This window comes from Vanessa cardui, chromosome 21 (assembly GCF_905220365.1).
Source record: "Vanessa cardui chromosome 21, ilVanCard2.1, whole genome shotgun sequence".
Taxonomy (NCBI): Eukaryota; Metazoa; Arthropoda; class Insecta; order Lepidoptera; family Nymphalidae; genus Vanessa; species Vanessa cardui.
This window is the reverse complement of record NC_061143.1, coordinates 12310161-12331034: the sequence shown is the minus strand read 5'-3', so window position 1 is coordinate 12331034 and position 20874 is coordinate 12310161. Positions and strand designations below refer to the sequence as shown.

At 33.6% G+C, this 20874-nt stretch overlaps 1 protein-coding gene across 1 annotated transcript in view; it reads left to right on the top strand.

The window, feature by feature from the left end:
* The first annotated feature begins 407 nt into the window (after positions 1–407).
* The window catches only part of LOC124539116 (homeobox protein Nkx-6.2), a 52437-nt gene continuing 31970 nt past the window's right edge, over positions 408–20874 (top strand). Inside the window, exons 1-2 of the mRNA XM_047116441.1 lie at positions 408–753; positions 20581–20744. Of these exons, the coding sequence (XP_046972397.1) occupies positions 408–753; positions 20581–20744 (510 nt within the window). The remainder of the gene's footprint in view (positions 754–20580; positions 20745–20874) is intronic.

Genomic DNA, 20874 nt, shown 5'->3' with positions numbered 1-20874 from the left:
TAATTATAAAGAGACAAGAAGCGCCATTAAATAGCGATTCGTTAAATCTACGCTCTCGTGTTAACACTACGGGTAGTGCGTCTCGCTCGCGCGTATGCGCGGTCGAGCGAGACGACGACAGTTTCCGCGCCGGAGCTGCGAATGGGCGGCGACTCGGATATAAGGTTTAGATTGACTGGGCGTTCTCTATTCAACGTTTTTTTTGTTTGCTCCCGGTCCGTGAAGCTTTTCATTTGGTGTCGGTCCGCGCACGCGGCCGCTTGGCAGACGGCCTTCCATATTCAAATCCGTGTCGTGCCTGACGTTTGGAGACATCAATGTGTGCGCGTACGTGATACTCCTTCGAACATTACGAGTGATATAGACTATGTTTTAAGCTAACCTGCCAGTGTTTGTGAACTTTAATTATGTCGGAACTTCGTGGTTCGCCGCCTCTTTCTAGGGCTCTGGAGGGTGGATTCGGGGCTCCGTTGGCCGCACTGAGCTCCCTGGCGGAGGCGCCACCTCCGGCTCCCAATCCTCACGGGATAGACCATATATTATCTCGGCCGTCGGTAGGGTCGAATATGGGGACTGGTTTGTTGACCCCGAGGTTGTCGCTGGCGGCGGCGGCGGCAGGGATGGCGCACTACTTGCAGCACAAGCCGCTCTACTGGCCAGGGTTCCAGGGCCTGGTGTCGAACCCCATGGCGTGGAGAGAGAGATTGCAGTCGAGTAAGTGCCAATATTGCATTACTGTTTATGATTCGACAGGTGACAGTCAAAATCGTATTGCTTGTAAAAGACATCAACGAATTCGTTGCTTAATATTTGTTTGCGCTCTACGAAAGTAGAGTCATGGTGTTTATTTTGTTTATTCCTTTTTTTAATTAATAAATAGTTTAAATACTACTTATTGATTGTTAATGCGAAAACATTATAGGTACTGTATCACAATCTTCCTAACATTACATTAGTCTGATATTTAGTAAAATATCTTATGACTCATTCTATAAGAAGCATTGAAAATATATTAAAATAAATTCTTGTTATAATAATTAAGACATTTTAATTAATGATCCTTGGTGTTCAATAAATCATACCAATAAAGTAAATATGAGATAAATAGCCTTATTGGAATCTGTGAAAAATTAGTGCAAAAGTTGGTTGTTAAGCCATTAAGATATTGTATATAATATTCATAATTAATATTTCATTTTAATTTACGTTTGAATGTTCAACACAGAAGCAAATGTATATATTAAGCGCACATACGAATTCTATTCATTTAGGTTTCTGTCTTATGGATACAAATATAAATAAATTCCTGCTACTTAATCGCTTAAGATACATACCATTCAGCCTTATCTGTAAAAATATTAAATACTTATTCATGTTTTCAAGTATAATGTGTCGGTGATTAATTCTATTTTCAAATATTTTAATTGATCGTGCTTTTCATTACAAATAATTAACGAGAAACATATATTGCAATTTATTTAATTGCTTACTGTTAAATTAAACACACGTTGTTGTGTCACGTCTATTTTTTCTTAGCTCTATATAATCTGGTCAAATGTTAGTTGTGATATGGGTCGCGTTACAAACTTAAATTTGAGTTTTTTATTGTTGAAAATATCCGTCATTATCGTTTATATTCGAAATACACGCCTGTGACAGGAGGTAGGTTTAGAAATTAATAATTACATTATTTTGTTGTAATGTTAATTTTTTAGAAATTAAGTACAAATATTATTTCTTTTACCATAGACTTCCGTCTAATCCGCGCCATTTTATTAATATAATTTTAATGTTAAATATCTTTGCAACTTATAAATGAGTTAATTAAATACATTTACATAACATTATAACATTTAATATATATACTAAGGTTATGTTACATTATTTATGATTTATTTGCATCTTCATGATACAGTTTAGTAAAGGTCTTAAAATTAGTTGTATTAATTGCAGTTCATTTTAATACATGAAATTAACAACAAAAAAAACATTTTATTTAAAAAAAACCAAATAGGTCTGTAGATACCTACTTGTCACAGGTTGTATCAAAATTCACGTCATTAAGAAGTTATCATTCGATTGACAAAAATCAAATAACAAAACACGAATATACACTCAGATTTATTTTAATAAAATCTAATGACAGGTCTTATCTATTCATTTCATCTCATATTAAATTTAGATATTCAATAATATTTTTCTTTTATATGAACACTTTAAATTAACCCAGTGAATGTTTTTTGTAAAGCAAGTAAGGTAGTAGTTTTAGAAAACAAAGAGATACATAAGGCCGCGTTTCTATATATGCGATAGTACGATAATTTTGTGCCCGTCGGTCGCGTTACGACCTGCTTCCGTTATTCATATCCGTCGGCCCTACATATAGTTTGCCTTCTGACAATGCACATGCATAGATCATAGGAATCAATATATTCTATAGATGACATATTGTAATATGCCTGTCTGTGGACGGTAAATACCACTCGCCTTCGAGATTTTTTTTAAAATATTTTGAAAATAAATATTTTTTGTACGTTATTGATGTTCTAGGTAATGTGTACGTTTTTTTTTTAATTCGTTAACATGTTTTAGTATATTTTTTTCTCAATATTTGGGTTTTGAAATATAGATAGTGAAATAAAAAAAGTTGTTATTTTTTTACATGAATAAAATATAAAATAAACAAAAAAAAAAACAGGTTTTAAAATTATGTTTAAATACTAGTTATCTATAATACTATGGTCTATGATTATAAAAATATGCAGTCTAATATTTTATGTTTATTTCATTTTTAATGTTAAATGTCAGTGTAATTTTTAATTAAAAGTATTTTGGTGAAGCAGTAAAAAGTGATTCTATAATATAATCATTAAGTAATAAAAATGATAAAATCATTATGTCCTAAGGTAACCACTCACTTATTTACATTTTAATTTGCAATTAATAAATTTATAGCGTAATATTTTTTACTTAAAAATGTATAATGTGTTATTATAATATTTTATTAAATGTAATCAGTGTATTAAAACAAGATATATTTAAAGCTTCTGGAAGTACGAATGCTTTATAATATAATTAATATTATAATTGAGAAAGTTATTCTGTCGGTTCGTTCAGTACGACTAAACTTCTTAATCGATCGTAATAAAATTTATTACAAAAATAGTCTGAATTTGTACTGGGACTTAGGTTTTATCGCTAAGGAATTTTCGGGAAAATAATTTGAGCAGAAGTTTTAGGAGCGGTGAAGAGCCTGTAAGTTAAACGGTAAAATAATAAGTGACCAGAAAATGGTAGAAATTTCAATTCCATATAATTAAATATTAAAAATATCTCATATATTTAGATAGAGCTAGACTGAATTATCATTGTAGTTAAATTTTGTTTTTTTTTTGTTTCTCGAATAAATAACTATTTAACCGATTTACATAAAAAAAATATATCAGAAATTGCACCGTGTTTCGGAGCTATATAAATGTATGGAAGATAATTTCTGCCGACGGTTTTGATTTTATAAAATATATAGATTGACCATCTCATTGTTTTAAACTTTCCGTGTGAGTAATTTCCCGCTGAGCTGTATAACACTGACTTTCAAATTAAAATAAGGATGAGCTTACGTGGATTTTAAACCTGCGGCACGATATAGACTTATGGTATCTTATAATAAATGCATATTTAGGTAACGACATAATATTTTGATGACAATTACATTTCTTTATCATTATTAAAATAATTATTCAACAAAACTAAAGTATCAACAATGCGTGGGCGCTTTACACATCGTTCGACAAGATTTAACAAAAAAAAGCTACTGCCTATTAATTAATTGGTGATAATGTGGGTTATATCTGAAAGATTTATTAAAAAATTACTTGGTTTGACCACTGGACTATCTCGGCTCTTATCTGTAACGTGTTTAAATCTATAATTAATAATTAAATATACGACATAGAACAGTAGCTTAAAAGCATGCACACTTACGTTACGTTTAAGTTATAACATCATTTTATTTGAACAAAAAACAAGCGTTCCGCTTTAATAATTTTACGATTGTTAATTAAAATAAACATAACTCGCTTTAAGATTTTATGACCAATTTTGGTATTTTTTTTATGACTGAGGTTGGCTTTGTTTAATGAAAAAGTAGGTGCACATTTTATTGTGATATATGTCGCCTGTAGATACCATTGCTGGGCAAAGCTTTTCTCACCTCTTGAGAAGAATAAATATATACATGTAACATAATAAGTAAATTTTGGACATTAAGTCGATTGGTTGCTAATCAAAATATACTTTATTCAAGTATGCACACGAAGCACTACATTGTAATTGTACAAGACTACTTCAATTGAATTTGGATTATACCGGGAAGAACCGGTACAAAATTAATTACTTATACGAAACCTACAGTGAAACTACAGTTAAATATATACTATTATTCAATTATAATCTCAGAATTATTTAATAGACCAACATAAAAATTATCCTACAGGTTGTGGCAAGATACTGGTTGCAGTTATGGCTGATATTATTAAATCGAATTGCCTTCTTGGCGATATTTCTTAATGAATTGTAATCTATTGAGAATTTTAAATTGAATTAATCCTGGCTCCTATAAAGTATAATGTGGAATTATAACGTTGGAAGAAACCAACATAATATACATACATTTGCAATAAATTATTTCAATCCATATCTAACTCGAAAATTAAAAATTCAACATTCAGCTTTCTATACAATTATGCTTATTTCTTGATAGTCGAATTAAATACTGTCACCGGTTCGGAAAAACCAAGACTCTAACTTAGAAGAACCTATGAAATAAACTGGCAGCTTTTTAATCTAATTTTATAATTATATGATATTGGCATTTGTTTAATTCCCAAGGTGTGCTATGATAACCCACTATGAATCTTCTTATTGTGTAGTGCAATAATCAGCAACATTATAATATTTTTTTGGTTTAATATGTAATATATTAAACCAAAAAATTACCGTCCAACCGATGACGTTTTTCCTTCTTAACAATAAAATATAACACGTTATATTAATTTAAATCAGCCGATAACTCTATCGTTCGTAGATTTGCAATAAGAAACGTTTTATTGATACAATTGTTATATCATTGTATAATATACTAGTAAAGTATATTATATGTTTTTAATAAACAAATGTGAACATACAATAGAGCCGCCCCACTGGACACAAGCCAGAAGAAAAATACGAATATTATGTTATTAATATTGTAAATGCGTTTCGAACTCTCTTACAATAGCTGATGGAAAAGTTTTGGAGGAATGTCAAGAAATGTTATTATTCCCAAGGATAAAGAAATACAAATTGTTCATATTGTCTTTACTATATCACAAATATATTTACAAATGACCAAGTGTAAGCATGTCCGCTAGGACAACGGCACTAACATTATTTTTCATTATTCTTTAATATTTAGAAGTAGAATTAATTCTTCATTAAAAATATTTCAAAAATTGAAATGTGTACTGCTTGGCACTTTGTATGAATTTTATAATTAGAGTAAATTATAAAATTAAAGTTAATTTGATTTCATGTGATAATCAGAAAAATGTATTTTATAAATTTTTTGACGACATCCGTGGTTGAGTATCGTGTACACCGATTTTCATGGGTACGCCACTCCGAGGTACCAGGTCGAGGAGTCGATGTAGAAAAAGTTCAGTAGTTTCCTATCTGGTCTTGGATCTGGGTGTCTGTAGTATCGTCGTTACTTCTGATTTTCCATAACACGAGTTCTTTAGACATATAGGGAACAGAGTAATGAATGTTGTCTATATGTACCTATTTTCAAAATGTATGAATATTCGTTTCTTTTATATATTCTTATATATTTACTTTTTGACACACACACACACACACATACACACACACACACACACACACACACACACACACACACACACACACACCATCACTTATTAAACAACTTTTTTTTTTTTTACAGTCCCTACTTATAGAACAGTACTAGTGGCTCAATATTGTATTACTAGCCAGGAGGAGAAGGCTGTTTCATCCTTAACACAGGTTATTTACATAATCTAGCTAGGATGAACAGTTTGATCCAAACATCTTACTGTATAAAGTAGCACTAAGCAATGTACCTTTACTGTAATGGATCATCGATATTGTGTCAACAATTTTTATTGAATAAACTATTATTATTATTATAATGTGATGTTGCCCAATGTTAATTTATTATTTTTTTAATATAGTAAAGCTAATTTTATTTGATGTGATAATCAGAAGAGTGTGTTTAAGCAATATAAATATAGATTAGTTAGCGGTAGAATATGATAACTGATTGGATTATTGTGTATAAGATTAACTTCTAGTCCATCTTCTGTCGGGGCTGTGACACAAGATGCAAAGGCAACGAGGAAAAATTAAGGAGTACTAGTACCCACTCGTCAGATATTCTACCGCAACTGCAATACTCAGTATTTTTGTGGTTCGAAGGTTGAGTGAGCCAGTGTAACCACAGGCGTATATAACATCTTAGATCCCATGTTAGTGGCGCATCGTCTAAAGCCGGTGACTATTTACCACTAGATGGGTCTTTTTTTGTTATAACTATAGTATTAAAATAAGTATTATCATCATCAACCTCCTGGCCTTATCTATTTTTTATGGGGTAATTTTATTATATTTTATTTTCAACAGTTTAAAAAAATCTGATTCTAACACGCTACTAAATATTTATTTATATGGCATCATATCAGGTACCACTCAGCTAAGTCCTCGCTAAACCAATTACGAAGTCGACGAGGTTATAGTTTTTCTAATTAATTAATATCTATTGATTCCCCATATCTCGCCGGGGTTATCTGAATATTACAATATTACAGCCGTAATGCGTGTAATCTCGCGTAATCTCGCACTCGGCTGATAGCTTCACGCTAATTACGTTCGCTGAATAATATAGTGTTATCAGTTCTATTCCCGGCTCGGATGCGTCGGAACAGGTGCTCTGGCTGTCTGTTTGTTTAGCGATACTTACAGTTGTTTGCAGCGATATCGATTCAGCGGATAACTGTCGTATTCTTATGTCACATGTTCATGTTTGTGACATGTATTTTTTTTAAATATATCAAATTTCTCTTGAGCCTTGTGTAGAGCTTATTTCACCGCGCTGTTCTAATACTTTATACGGCAGGTTTCTTTACTACTCATATATAAAATAAATAGCCCGGAATATGAGTAGCGTATGTCTTTCTCAAATCTCAATTTTCAAATTCGGTTTAATTGTTTGCACGTGAAAATGTAACAGGCAGAGTGACTTTCGTGTTTATAATTTTAGTAAAGATATATACTTACCTCAAAATTATAAATCTAGACTAATTTGAACACGATTTAACTTATTCTGATCATATAACAATTTAAGTCTACCGCCTCCTTAATTATTCTAAACGAAATTATTCGTAGCTCGACATGATATCATTTGTAATATTTGAGATAGCCTATAATAATTACAATACCTATTGAACACGGAACGATAGAGCGTATCAGCCGTGAGTACATTTCCAACGATTTAGTATCAGGATAAGCGAAAACATATTAATAAAGCGGACCTACAAATAATGTAATATAAGGCAATGTATTTATCACGGTTGGATAGAAAATTTAATTAGCTATATTACAGCTTATACGCGAGCTGATAACATCGTCGCGATAACGAGCCGACACATCGCAAAAGCTTCATATCGGATAATATTTATTGTTTATATTGAGTGGGCTGCATCGGAACACTGACATCTAAAACCGCTGTCACATACAATTTTCCATTTAATACTATCATTGGAATTTAATGAAAAATATCTATAAGTACCTACTTATATATTTATGGGAGCAATGCGTGCAACTTGATATACGAGTGCCTATATCATAAAAAAATGAATCATTTCAAGCTCTCGTCTTTGTTAAATATATCTTTGTTATTATTACGCAATCAATAATATTATTCTTAAAAATAAATTTAAATGTTTTTTTACTGTTTTAAATTGATTTAATTGCAAGCTAAAGCCGTTGTAAGAAGTTTCACTTAACGTCAACCCCCTACGCAGAACATGTAATTGTACATAGAATTCATCTAAACAATTGTTCAGAATGTGATGTTTATTATCTATAATATATTCGGTAGGCAAACGGGCAAACGACCTGCCTATCGATTATATTGCTGTAAAACATTTTAAGCTTTTCTGACATCACTACAACACCACGAACTTCGAGATCGATGTTGTTATGTCCCTCATGCCTTTCGTTACACTGGCTCACTCAATCTTCAAGACGGACCAGAACAATACTATTTGGCGCTATAATAATCACAATACGTAAAACAATTTACGTCGATTACAATCCAATGAAGCTAATTTAATTGTAATTAACTAATAACTTAACCGTTTTTTTTCTATTATATGTTATCCTGAGCTTTTGTCTTGGCTAATTAGCGCCCTTCCACGTCTTTGCACCGCTGCAAATATAATTCATATTTAGCCATTATATGAAACTCAGGATAGTGGTATCCTCTACACTCTACATGTTTATAATAACAGTCTAGATAAATGATGGGAAGTTTTTCTAAGCGGCGTGTTTCAGACGAGGTATATTTTACTTTAAAAAAAAAATTGCTTGTATAAAAAAAATTGCTTGTAATATATTTAAAATAAATATTAAAACAGCCAGTGACAATTAACCCATCTGATTTTAAATGTTAAAAAAGTGTAACTACTGAGTTTCTTGCCGGTTCTTCTCGGTAGAATCTACTTTCCGAACCGGTGGTAGCTTCACATGATTGTAAAATGACGATTCAAAAGTGCTTATAAAAGCCTACTTGAATAAAGTTTATTTTGATTTTGATTTTGATTTTTGATGGGTAGTAGTTATCATCGCCCTCAGAGATATATTGACGCAGTTGTCCTTCAATTTAGAATCTTTTTTAATACTATAATAAGTCTATTTGGCAGTCGATTTTGCGATAAGCGGGTGGTACCCACCCAGGCGGCCAAAGCACGAAACCCTGCTATCAGGCGGTATTAATTACAACACAAAATATAATCGTAAAGATCTTTTATAACTCGAAATTCATACAAACGGTAACAAACTCAAATAATCCGCGATCCGAAGCGTAATGGCGTTTTTGAAAACACTTGATGTTTATTAAAATCACAAAACCTTCGCAGGACGTTTTATATACGGGCAGCGTTCCACTGCAACATATGCGTTGCTATATTACAGCTATACGCCACACATTAGCGTGAAGAGTAGATTGTAATTTACCGATAATTTAGTAAATAGCACATCAATAATGAACTAATCACATGAAAAATATTACGTATAATTTTCACGTATAATTTCAAAACCAAAAAATTAATAAAAATCAAAATAAACTTTATTCAAGTGGGCTTTTACAAGCACTTTTGAATCGTCAATTAACAATTAAGTGAACTTTTAGCAATTACAAAATCAATTAAAATAAAATATTTTCATTTGAAATAGATCTCACAAATACTTTTGGATCGTCAATTCACCTAGCGGAGAGTAGAGTCACCTAGAGAGAGACTTCGTTCGCGTTATAGGGTATTGGTTGTCATGCAATAGGCAAAAAGTAAGATTAAGGAAATAAGTATATCCTTTCATGGAGTTTAAGATTGCTTCATACCAAATTTTATCAAATTTGGTCGTGAAAGAGAAATATTTCTTCATTAATATCGTTTGTATATTAGTAACGAATATAAAACATATTATTGCACAATGAAAGTATCGCTCAGTCGCTGGAGCGGCTACAATGGGTCCGGTCGGGTGTTATTAATTAGTGCAGGGCGGGCTGCGGTCGCCTGCCCGAATGAAGTGGGACACATTTTTTTAATTACCCCCACCCGGGGGCGGGCCCACTCCCACGCACGGCGCGCAGCATATGTCGGGGATTAAAGTTGCCCGATGCAAGTTGAATTTGTATGCTCTTTTCGTTGATATGCTTTTTGGCATTTTTTAACTTTCAGTATATGACATTTTATATGAAGGCTACGTGAATTAAATATCGAGATGTTATTTGTCATATATGAACGCAATGATGATTACATGACCATTATAAATCTAATAATCAAATAAGTTTTTACCTTTGGACGCAAAGACAACAACTGAATGCTACTTGTCATTAGTTAGAAGATAATACACCGATCTTGTAACATACATAATGACAGGCTCTATGGGACACCTGAGTCCTGCGATGGACGAACATCGGCTGATAATAATTACAGACCTTGAATCATCATCATTATGATCATCATCATTATTTACTGCTGGACATAGGACTCTCCACTGAGCCCGATCTTCGGCCCTTCTCGGTTAAGTTTGACTAGCCACCTGCCTAAAATTTTACCATTTAAAATTATTATTACAACTTAATAATGTAAAGAGTGATTAACTGTAATTAAATCAAACCGATCCTGAAGTATTTGCGTAAATTTAAATCTCAATGATGTTATGAAATTAAATTATAAATGGTAAAGGAAGAAACGGTCTGAATTGTTTTGCATCATAAATGAATCTCCGGCAACGAGTCCTTGCCGACCGGATGTTGCAAAAGTTGTACTCGCTCCAGTTGTACATACTATACCTGCTTTATCTTACTAATCTTAGATACTAATATACATATATCATACATTGGTAGGCATGAATATTTGTTACCAAATCACGCCATAACCGCTACACAAATCTGAATGAAATTGGGCACAAGGATTGATTAAAGTCTGAAATAGAATAGGTTATCTTTTATACTTAAAATGTAGCAGGCGGAAGCAAGTATGTATTATCATAAATGAAAACCTCTCCAATCGAATTAACGCGGCTTTGATGTTTTTCAATTGTTTTGATTTGTGTAGCTTATACCTATTTATTTTTTCTTTTTTATTTCATTTCGCTCATTTAAGACGTCAAAATAACCGAAATTTTAGTTCTAAAGACTAGAAATTTTAATTGTATCCCGACATTGAAAATACTCAACAATAATTATATTAATATTTATTTCAAAATACAATCGGAGAACTCAATATAGATCAAAATTAGACCACACTAAATTAAAGAATACTTTAACAACGATTAATACAATTAATCGAGTGTTCTGTTTCATTCATAATCTATAACAATATGATAAATCCAACAAGCCCTATCTGTTATGCTTTCACGGCTAAACCACTAACAACAACAACAACGACGACAGCCTGTAAATTCCCACTGCTGGGCTAAAGGCCTCCTCTCCCTTGGAGAAGGTTTGGAACATATTCCACCACGCTGTTCCAATGCGGGTTGGTGGAATACACATGTGGCAGAATTTCTATGAAATTTGTCACATGCAGGTTTCCTCACGATGTTTTCCTTCACCGCCGAGTACGAGATGAATTATAAAGACAAATTAAGCACATGAATCAGCGGTGCTTGCCTGGATTTGAACCCGCAATCATCGGTTAAGATGCACGCGTTCGAACCACTGGGCCATCTCGACTCATAAACCACTTAATAGAATTTTATGAAATTAGTTTGTTTACTTAAGACCACCGCCCTCTAACAGGAGAGTCAAAAATATATGCCTATATATTGTATGTAGTATACCTACATATGTGGTAGACGATACCACGTAAGTCGTAAGCGTTAATTGCATGAATACAACTCCATCTTAAATGTCATTTGTATTTAACGGTGAGATCTGTGTTTAAACCGGGTCCTAATGTACAGTCACAATGGGGTGTCTGATTGTGCGCGATAAATATTTTAATGAAATCACCCTCGAGCCCACGCCGCTTTATCTCCAAGGGATGAACCCTACGGGATGCCGACACTGCTCCGTACAACAGGGCGATTTAAATATGGCGCCCCGTGGTAAATTCGAATTCGTTTCAGAGCCTCCACTTTCAATATTATAATTTTCAAGTGTTAGTTTCAACTAGAAACTAGCGAATGTGTTAAACAGTCAATTATTATTAGTCATATCCTGATCTGATTCACTGGAACAATATGGAGGAATATGAGACCTTTAAACCGTCTCCTCAATTTGGGAGGAGGACTTCAGTTAGTAATGGGATATACACGCTATTTACCTACCTACTATACAATATAATATGCTTTTACTAAATTATAAAATAACACAGACTTAAAATTTTATAAAGAAAAGGAAAAAAATCTTTATCTGCATTGTTGCTCTCGTATATTTTTTGCCAAATTTAAACGACGTCCATAGGTACGTGCACTAGAAGTAACCACCAAACACACTTTTGATCATAATATTAGTTAGGATATTGTCAATCAGCGATTGGCTCTACATCTTAGTGCCTCCTACGACAATGCACATAGACTCAGTACCTACATCAATAAAATTAAAAAATAAACTCTTAATATTTAAAGTTAATGTAATGTATGTAGACTCGCCTTATTATATTATCGATTGCAAGAGGCAACTCGGTCACAGGTTGTTTGTTGAAGTATGCCATATATTGCGGCATAATGACGAGCTCGTAATTGTTTTATATTGACACGTGACGAGGCGCACACATCCTACGACGATTAATTAAGCGCAACACATGGCTGGGATGTTAGGGCGATGCACATGGACTGGGTAAGTTCACTCATTCGATAATTATAATTAATTGGATATTTCAACGATTCTATATTTGAAATTTTGCTTACAATCTGTGATTAAAGTTCGATTCGAGATTCGGGTCAAGTTCAATGTTAGACTATAGTTAAAAGTCGAGGTGCGACTGGGAATTTCTTCTGACGTAAAGAATGACTATGTTTGATCCGTGTATCTATATTACTGCTTCTTTGTAAGACGCACACGCTTGACCAAGAGTCAAATGTAACCTATATACAAATAAAATTGAATTTAAAATCAATGTCAAAAGTCAAAGTTAAAAATCTTCATATAATATAGAATTGTAACACTTGCTTTTTGATACTAAAAAGTTTGACACCAGTTCGGAAACTAGATTGGATCGGACCTAAAAAGATTTTTTTAGATTTTAATGTATTTATTTATAACTAGTAGACACTAGTTACTTTAAAATACATTATTATTATTATTACTTTAAATATATTTTTGTTATTTGAAACAGCCTGGAGGCGATCATCTTATTAAAATAGGTAAAGAAACTTACGAATGGGCTTTTTCTATGTGAAGCCCGCGTTTTTGTTAATATTACAATATTCGTGTATCGTCTGACTGCTCAATTAATGTGCAATTAAGGTATTAAGATGTTATAATCGATTCGATAGTAATAACAATAATCGTTTATACGCGAGCCGCTTATTGGCCGCAGCGGCGTGTCACCGCTACACTACGAAATCGACACCATAATATTGTTTTCATTGCCGAATAAATTTAATGTAGTAACTATTGATAATAAAAAGGCGAATCAAATAAAGGCAGATAAATGATTATAAACAAGTACTGAATCAAAAATCAAAATATACTTTATTCAAGTGGGCTTTTACAAGCACTTTTGAATCGTCATTTAACAATTAATTGAAGCTACCACCGGTGCGGAAAGTAGATTCTACAGAGAAGAACCGGCAAAAAAATCAGTAGTTACTCTTTTTCAACATTAAAAAAAATACAGTCATGTTAGTTAATACAATTATTTAAATTAATATATTAATATAATATATTAACGCGATACTATTTTTTTATTTGTTTTAATAAGATCGGGAGAGTTGGCAGGTCAACCGGTGTAAAAAAGATGATCACCGGCTGTAAACACTGGCGGTTTAAGAGGTATTGACCATATTAAGATATGTGTGCCATTAATTTCGGGGACTGCGAAGTGATTTTAAAGATGTCGATGAAGATAAAATGTCTAAATTCGCTCATAAGAGTCCTTTAGTTAGGCAAAGAACTTTTTAAGAATTAGGTTTAGAGGTAATTACGATACTACATGGAAGAAATTTAAATAAGCATTTCTCAAACTTCATTCATCACTCTGATGTTTTCCATTATCTACGATTATTAACATTCTTCGTTTGAGGAACATTATCGTAATTTATAATGTTCAGAATTTTATCATAATATTATCGTGACGTTATTCAATACGATATTATTTGCGCAACGTATCGTGAGCTTCACCTATGGATTTATGTAGAGGTATTAATGTAACGACACCGGCGTTTGAATGAAGATCGCATAATATCGTCATACGATGCGGTGCACAATATTATTTTTTTAGAAAAGACAACATGAAACTATTACATTTACTATGAGTAACACTTTAATGTGTATACTTTGAATTTGTAAGTTCTTTAAATAGATAAAATGACGTATAAAAAAACCACCATTGTAGGTATGTGTTCCATTAGCACTTTATCTTTTTACCCCTTTCTTTTCCTCTTGCTGGAACTCTACTCCTCATCCCTTATATCTCCTGTGAATGTCGGTTTTCGTTGTCTTCTTCATGAAATTCAGGAAATACTAACCTCGCCCTCTCTACTCGATGACTTTTCGGAATCATCGGGTTTCCATCTATATATGAATGATTAACTTTATTTAATTAATAATAATACTTACTATTGATACTACTCATAGAACATGTAGCATTTAATTCAGTAAATCCCTGCTTAAAATGCTCAACTACTATTACAATGCTGTGTCAATATGAGTTAATAGCAGTAATCATATTAGTCTAAAAGAACATCAAATAGATGAGCATACGCGCAGATACAGTACGAATACGTACACGTTTCTGTTTCCTCGGCAGATAGGTATTCATTATAACAACGTAACACGGATTGCGTGAGAAAGTCGAACAGATTCACGTAGTCGACGAGGAAACACGCGTTCACGAAATCTGCGCTACATCATGTATAAATAAATCCTCCCTAACCCCCTCCCACTCCGGCGAGGGGGAGGCTTCGCGGTCTCAAGGATCCGACTCGTTCGCAGTAATCGTAAAGGGTTGTACTGAATAAACTTGGTGCAAACAAAACGTTTTAATTGTCCCGCCGTGTCCCGCGGTTTCCTCGGCGAATAAACTTTGTCACGGTAAGTTTATTGTTAGGATAATAAAATGAAGTTAGGCAGTTTGCGAGACGCGATAAAATTGTATTGATATGACTTTGTAACTTCGCACTGAGCACTGATCGCCTTACGAATAATGTTATCATCTTAAACTTGTAAACGCAATTTATAGCTGGTGTTGATTATATATGAAATAATATGTTTTATTCTATCTTTGTTTACACAAAGCAAAGAAAGATTATCAGTAATTAAAGTGAGTTAAAATATAAGTGGGTAATGCAAAACTCTACTGAATTAATTTTGATAAAAAATTATACGTAGCAAGATTGAAGGTTGGATAATCTTGGGTGCAAAGAGATGTAAACAAGTTCATGCAGTATAAAATTGCTAAATTCCAAACGGGCGATGCTGCTGCTACACATAGTTACAATACATGAACAATATATGTTGTACATTGTATGTAAACTTCGTATGAAGGTTAAAATACTGAAACGCCATCTAGTGATAGGTTGATGTGGGTGGAACAACATAAACTATTTCACGTGCGAGCTTTCACGGTAGTCGGGAAGGTATTTGTGCCGAAGTAAATTTATCTGAAATATAATATACAACATGAAATTATAAATCAATTAAATAAAAATAAATACAACCGTAGTCAAACAAATCAGTTGTTTATTGCAAATATTGCTAAGGGCTTGTTTATCTATCATATTTAGTTTCTTTACACGAATGTGAGCTCCACAAAACTTATGTAAATGGAAAACAAAAAATATTCAATCCGACCGCACGCGATACACGCGCGCCGGCCCCTCGCCTCCCTCTATGTACACACGTTATCGTCTGAGCCTTCCCGTTGGCTCCTCGTTAGACCTACAAATTGCTCTCTCTCCCCCGGGAGCCGGGCACAGATTTACCCGGGATAATTGTCCCGGTAGAATCGTCCCGGTTATAATTGTTATTGGCCGCATTAGAGACAACGTTTGTGAGGTCGTCAAGATAGGCCTCGCTCGGGGCCTGAGTATGTGTCGATTGTTTGTTGGTTCCACTCGAGCGACCATATTTCATTTCATTTTTTATAATTAAATTTACATTTAAATAAGCATATAGATATTTATTTAATTCTTAAGACCAACTAAAATAATTAAAAAAATAAACAAATTATAAATATCAATAAATAATCTTAAAATATATCTTGATATGTTCCCTGTGCCGTAAGGTTGCTGGAGAGATGGCTGTCTTAGATATACAATCGCTTCTATCGGTTTAGTTACAATATACAAAATATTTTACGTTTCAACTCAAAACATACAACATACATATGTAGATATTTTCTAAAAGAGTATATAAATGTCGAACATATAAACACTACACGTATCATGCATTAAAATGAAACGCACTGAAACCGTCACGAGTGATTAACAGGCGATTTTAATCCCATTTACTATTGCTTTAAGGTTCGAAGTCAACTGGACACAATTGTGTGCGGGCTCGACCGTTAGCTGTCAAATTAATTACGACCATAAGTTAAGTGTCACAGAGTTGGTATTCGGTTGAGTGAATAGCTCGGGAGACCGAATCGATGATGGCGTAGAGCGTCATATGTACGGAATGAATTAAATTCTGATGGTACATAAACGAGTTTTATAATTATATTCGACTGTTCTATACGTTTTTAATTGTTTTCCTTGTTTTTTGTAGACTACATTAATTGGTTATTCATGTTATGATATACATATGTAACTAGATAATTATACTTACTGGTAAGAGATGATGTAGACAGCTTTGTTAATTATAATCGATTTGATATTATGTTTTTTAAGTGCAACTACTTTAGATATAATTGATTTGAAACTAGATGAAAATAAAATGAGTCACGATCGATGGTATATCTAATATATATCATATATAAGGCCGTGTGTGAATAACACGCCTTTTAAAAATAATATATTATAAGGAACTAACAAATGTACTTCTGCTGGGTAGGTTATTTTAGGCTATGAAAGTGTGTTCTGTAAGGGGGAGGAACAACTTCTTACCCCGTCTGGGACTTTCACTTGTGTCTGTCTTAACACTCGCTCACTATGTCTGAATGGTATGATTATGCTAAGAGAGGTAGGTTAGGGTTGGTTTCAGCTCTATGATAAGCACAGCTTGATCATTGCCGAGGCGTCACCAGTGCGCCGTAAGGGATTATTTTTGCACATTGTAAGATGCCATTTGTAGGTTTGTCCTATCACCATGTTTATACTTATATATTATACATATATGTGTGCGTATATATTTAACAACTATGTCTATCGTTTTGCAGAGATACATATTTATTTATTTATTCATAGGTACACAAACAGAATATAATCAGAACATACATTAAAATTAGGTACGAAATTACACAATTTTGAGCTAGATTACATTTCTAAGCATGTGTAGGTACACGGCATGCTCATATCAATTATATATCAATGTAGTCTGATACTAATTTATATAATAATCAAAATAATAAAAAAAAATGTTCGGCCTAAGTCATAAGTTTCGACACATACTAACTTCCGAGATTATTTCATATTTTATGTTATTTTCATTAGGACAACCAACAGTAGATACAATATCACATTAAAAAAAAATTACATTTCAAAATTATAAAGGTAAAAGATCTACTATTTACAGGTAGTGTCGTCGTGTATTAGAATAGTATTGATAATAGAAATGAAACATTTTTTAAAATTATATAATAGATAATAAAAACATACGATTAAAATTATGAGCAAATGTTCTTATAAATATTATTTACGAGTAACGGGCAGAGACACGCTATATAACTTGTCTAAGAAAGCAATTCTGTTATCACATAAAACATATAAATCGTCTACAATAACTCGTAAGGCGGCGATACAAAGCTTCCGTCCGTACGTTGCGCATAAACAAACTACCTCTGCGGAAAGTTACATTAATATTAATGCAGCATCCGATTAACCCTGTCTTGAATAAGATTAATATTTATCATAACGAATAAATCAATCGCAAATGTTTGAATGGCGAAGATAATTAACTAAAGTATTCAGTGAAAATATTTTTTCCTTTTTCCGAGGAAATCTTTTGTGTGATCTGTTGCCGCGGCTGATTCGTTACGAGTCGTGAATTAAACATAGGAAATGTATTTGCGTTTCTTTGTTTATGTTAACAATTAATAAGTCAATCATCATTATCATTACATAGTATAAAACAAAGTCGCTTACCGCTGTCTCTATGTATGCTTAGATCTTTTTTAAAAAAAAAAAATATGAGACATCATCATATACATTACTCTGATCCCAATGTAAGTAGCTAAAGCACTTGTGTTATGGAAAATCAGAACCACAAACACCCAGACCCAAGACAACACAGAAAGCTTATGGTAATCTACATCGACTCGTCCGGGAATCGAACCCGGGACCTTAATACATACCACTCGACCACGGAGGTCATCGTCTTTAAAAGTACGCAACGGATTCGAGAGGAAGTTTTTTGTATATAATATATCAACAATATAGTAATGAAACACTGATAATTTTAGAAGTTTCTAATGTTATGTCGTAAACAAATTATGTAGTATATTTAGTATAAGCATTGCACCCGTGCGTGGCCAGGGCGGGTCTCTACTTGTTATATACATTTAAAAGTGTCAATGTTCACAGATGGTAGTAACTTCTACCATCAGGTGGTCTATATGCTGTTTACCTTATTGAACAAAATAAATTGAAAAAAATAAATTACCTCATTGAAGTGAATGGTAGTAGGTACTTTGTTGCATTCAGTTTATTTTTATTTCTATGGAATAGGATGGCGGACGAGCGTATAGGCCACCTGATGGTAAGTGGTCACCATCACCCATAGACAATGACGCTGTAAGAAATATTAACTATTCCTTACATCGTCAATGTGCCACCAACCTTGGGAACTAAGATGTTATGTCCATTGTGCCTGTAGTTACACTGGCTCACTCACCCTTCAGACCGGAACACAACAATACTGAGTACTGTTATTTGGCGGTAGAATAACTGATGAGTGGGTGGTACCCAGACGGGCTTGCACAAAGCCCTACCACCAAGTATTATATTGTGATGTATTTAAATCAATTTAATATATAACGTATTAAACACATATACATATATAGAGAGTTCTATTGCATAAGGATGTCTGTAGTGGTTAATGTTTCGTAAATAATATTTCAGCTACGAACACATTGTTTCTGATTTTTTCGTAATACTTTTTGCGGTCAAATGTCCTGATGGTATATAAACACATATGCACTGTGTTACTATTAACCATTCATTATACCAATGTACCGCTAACCTTGTGAATTAAGATATAATGTCCAATGCAGGCAGCATTGAAAGTATTAAAGGGTGAATGGTACCATCAAAAGAACTACCAAATTAAAACCACACAGCGAAACTGGTAAGCCAGTGTAGTGCGTGCAAGCGATATACTGTACACTATTCATTCCTGTACATAGTTAACACTGAGAGGACTGGTGGGCACACACACTCACACACTTATTACGATCACATTGACAATCTTAGTATTTCAGTATGTGTGGGTAGATACATATATTTTGGACGAAGTTGTCAATTTCTTTGCTTTGCACGAGATAAATAACAGTAGAAAATAAATGTTGATTTATATTTGAAGTTCATAATATTTCGCGATAAACAATGGAGCTCGTGTCATTGAAACAAATAAAAACACAATAAAACCGCTCAGAGTCCTGAGGGCGAACAAAAAGCGTATCACATTCAATTGTTATATATTTCATCGCGTATAAATGTTTTGATGAAGCGACCGCGCGGGAGGGCTCCCCCGGGAGGAGCTGGGAGGAGGGATGAAATGAAAATAATGATAAAAACGTCGACACCGCTCAGGGAACGAGTGAGCGGATCGACTGACTGCACGTAACGAAGTCTTTGTTTTTGCAATTTCAATGACGTCATCGCTAATTAGAATATAAAAATACAACGAATATTAAATATACTTCAAATCAAATTAATAAAAAAATCGTGTTCTTTTTGTGCATAAAGCTATCGGGTATCCAATCAAATCAAAACATACTTAATTCAAGTAGGCTTTTACGAGCACTTTTGAATCGTCATTTAACAACTTTTTTAAAGTATTTAGTGAAGCTACCACCGGTGCTGTATCGGTGCAACATACTCGATTTTCTTTTATGTAGCGAAACGAAAGACTTCCAATTACTCCATTCTGTTCTTTCATTCATTCATTCATTATGATTAAAGAGAGTGAATATTTGTATACGCCTCGATTCTTTCGTATAATATTGTGTCCTATAGCAGATGACGTAGTGTTGTCATATATGTATGTAAATAATGTTATATCTACTATATTTATTCTGATTATATTTTGTGATTAAATGCATACGATAACATATTATTATTTAAAGAGGTTTCTTAAGCTAGTAACAACTTTTGCTCACTTTAATTTTGACGTATTAAAGATAATACTGGTCATTTCAGTGAGCAATGGCGCGCTCAGCGCATGCGCAGCACAAGCTGGTGGGATGGACAAGGATGGCAAGAAAAAGCACACGCGACCGACGTTCAGCGGACAGCAGATCTTCGCGCTGGAGAAGACCTTCGAACAGACCAAGTACCTGGCGGGGCCGGAGCGCGCCAAGCTGGCCTACGCGCTGGGCATGACTGAGTCACAAGTCAAGGTAAGGCCGCTGATGTCTCGTCATAATGTGCTTCATGTTGTGTGAATATTTCAGATTATTTTACTTGGTGGTAGGGCTTTGTGCAAGCCCGTCTGGGTACCACCCACTCATCAGTTATTCTACCGCCAAA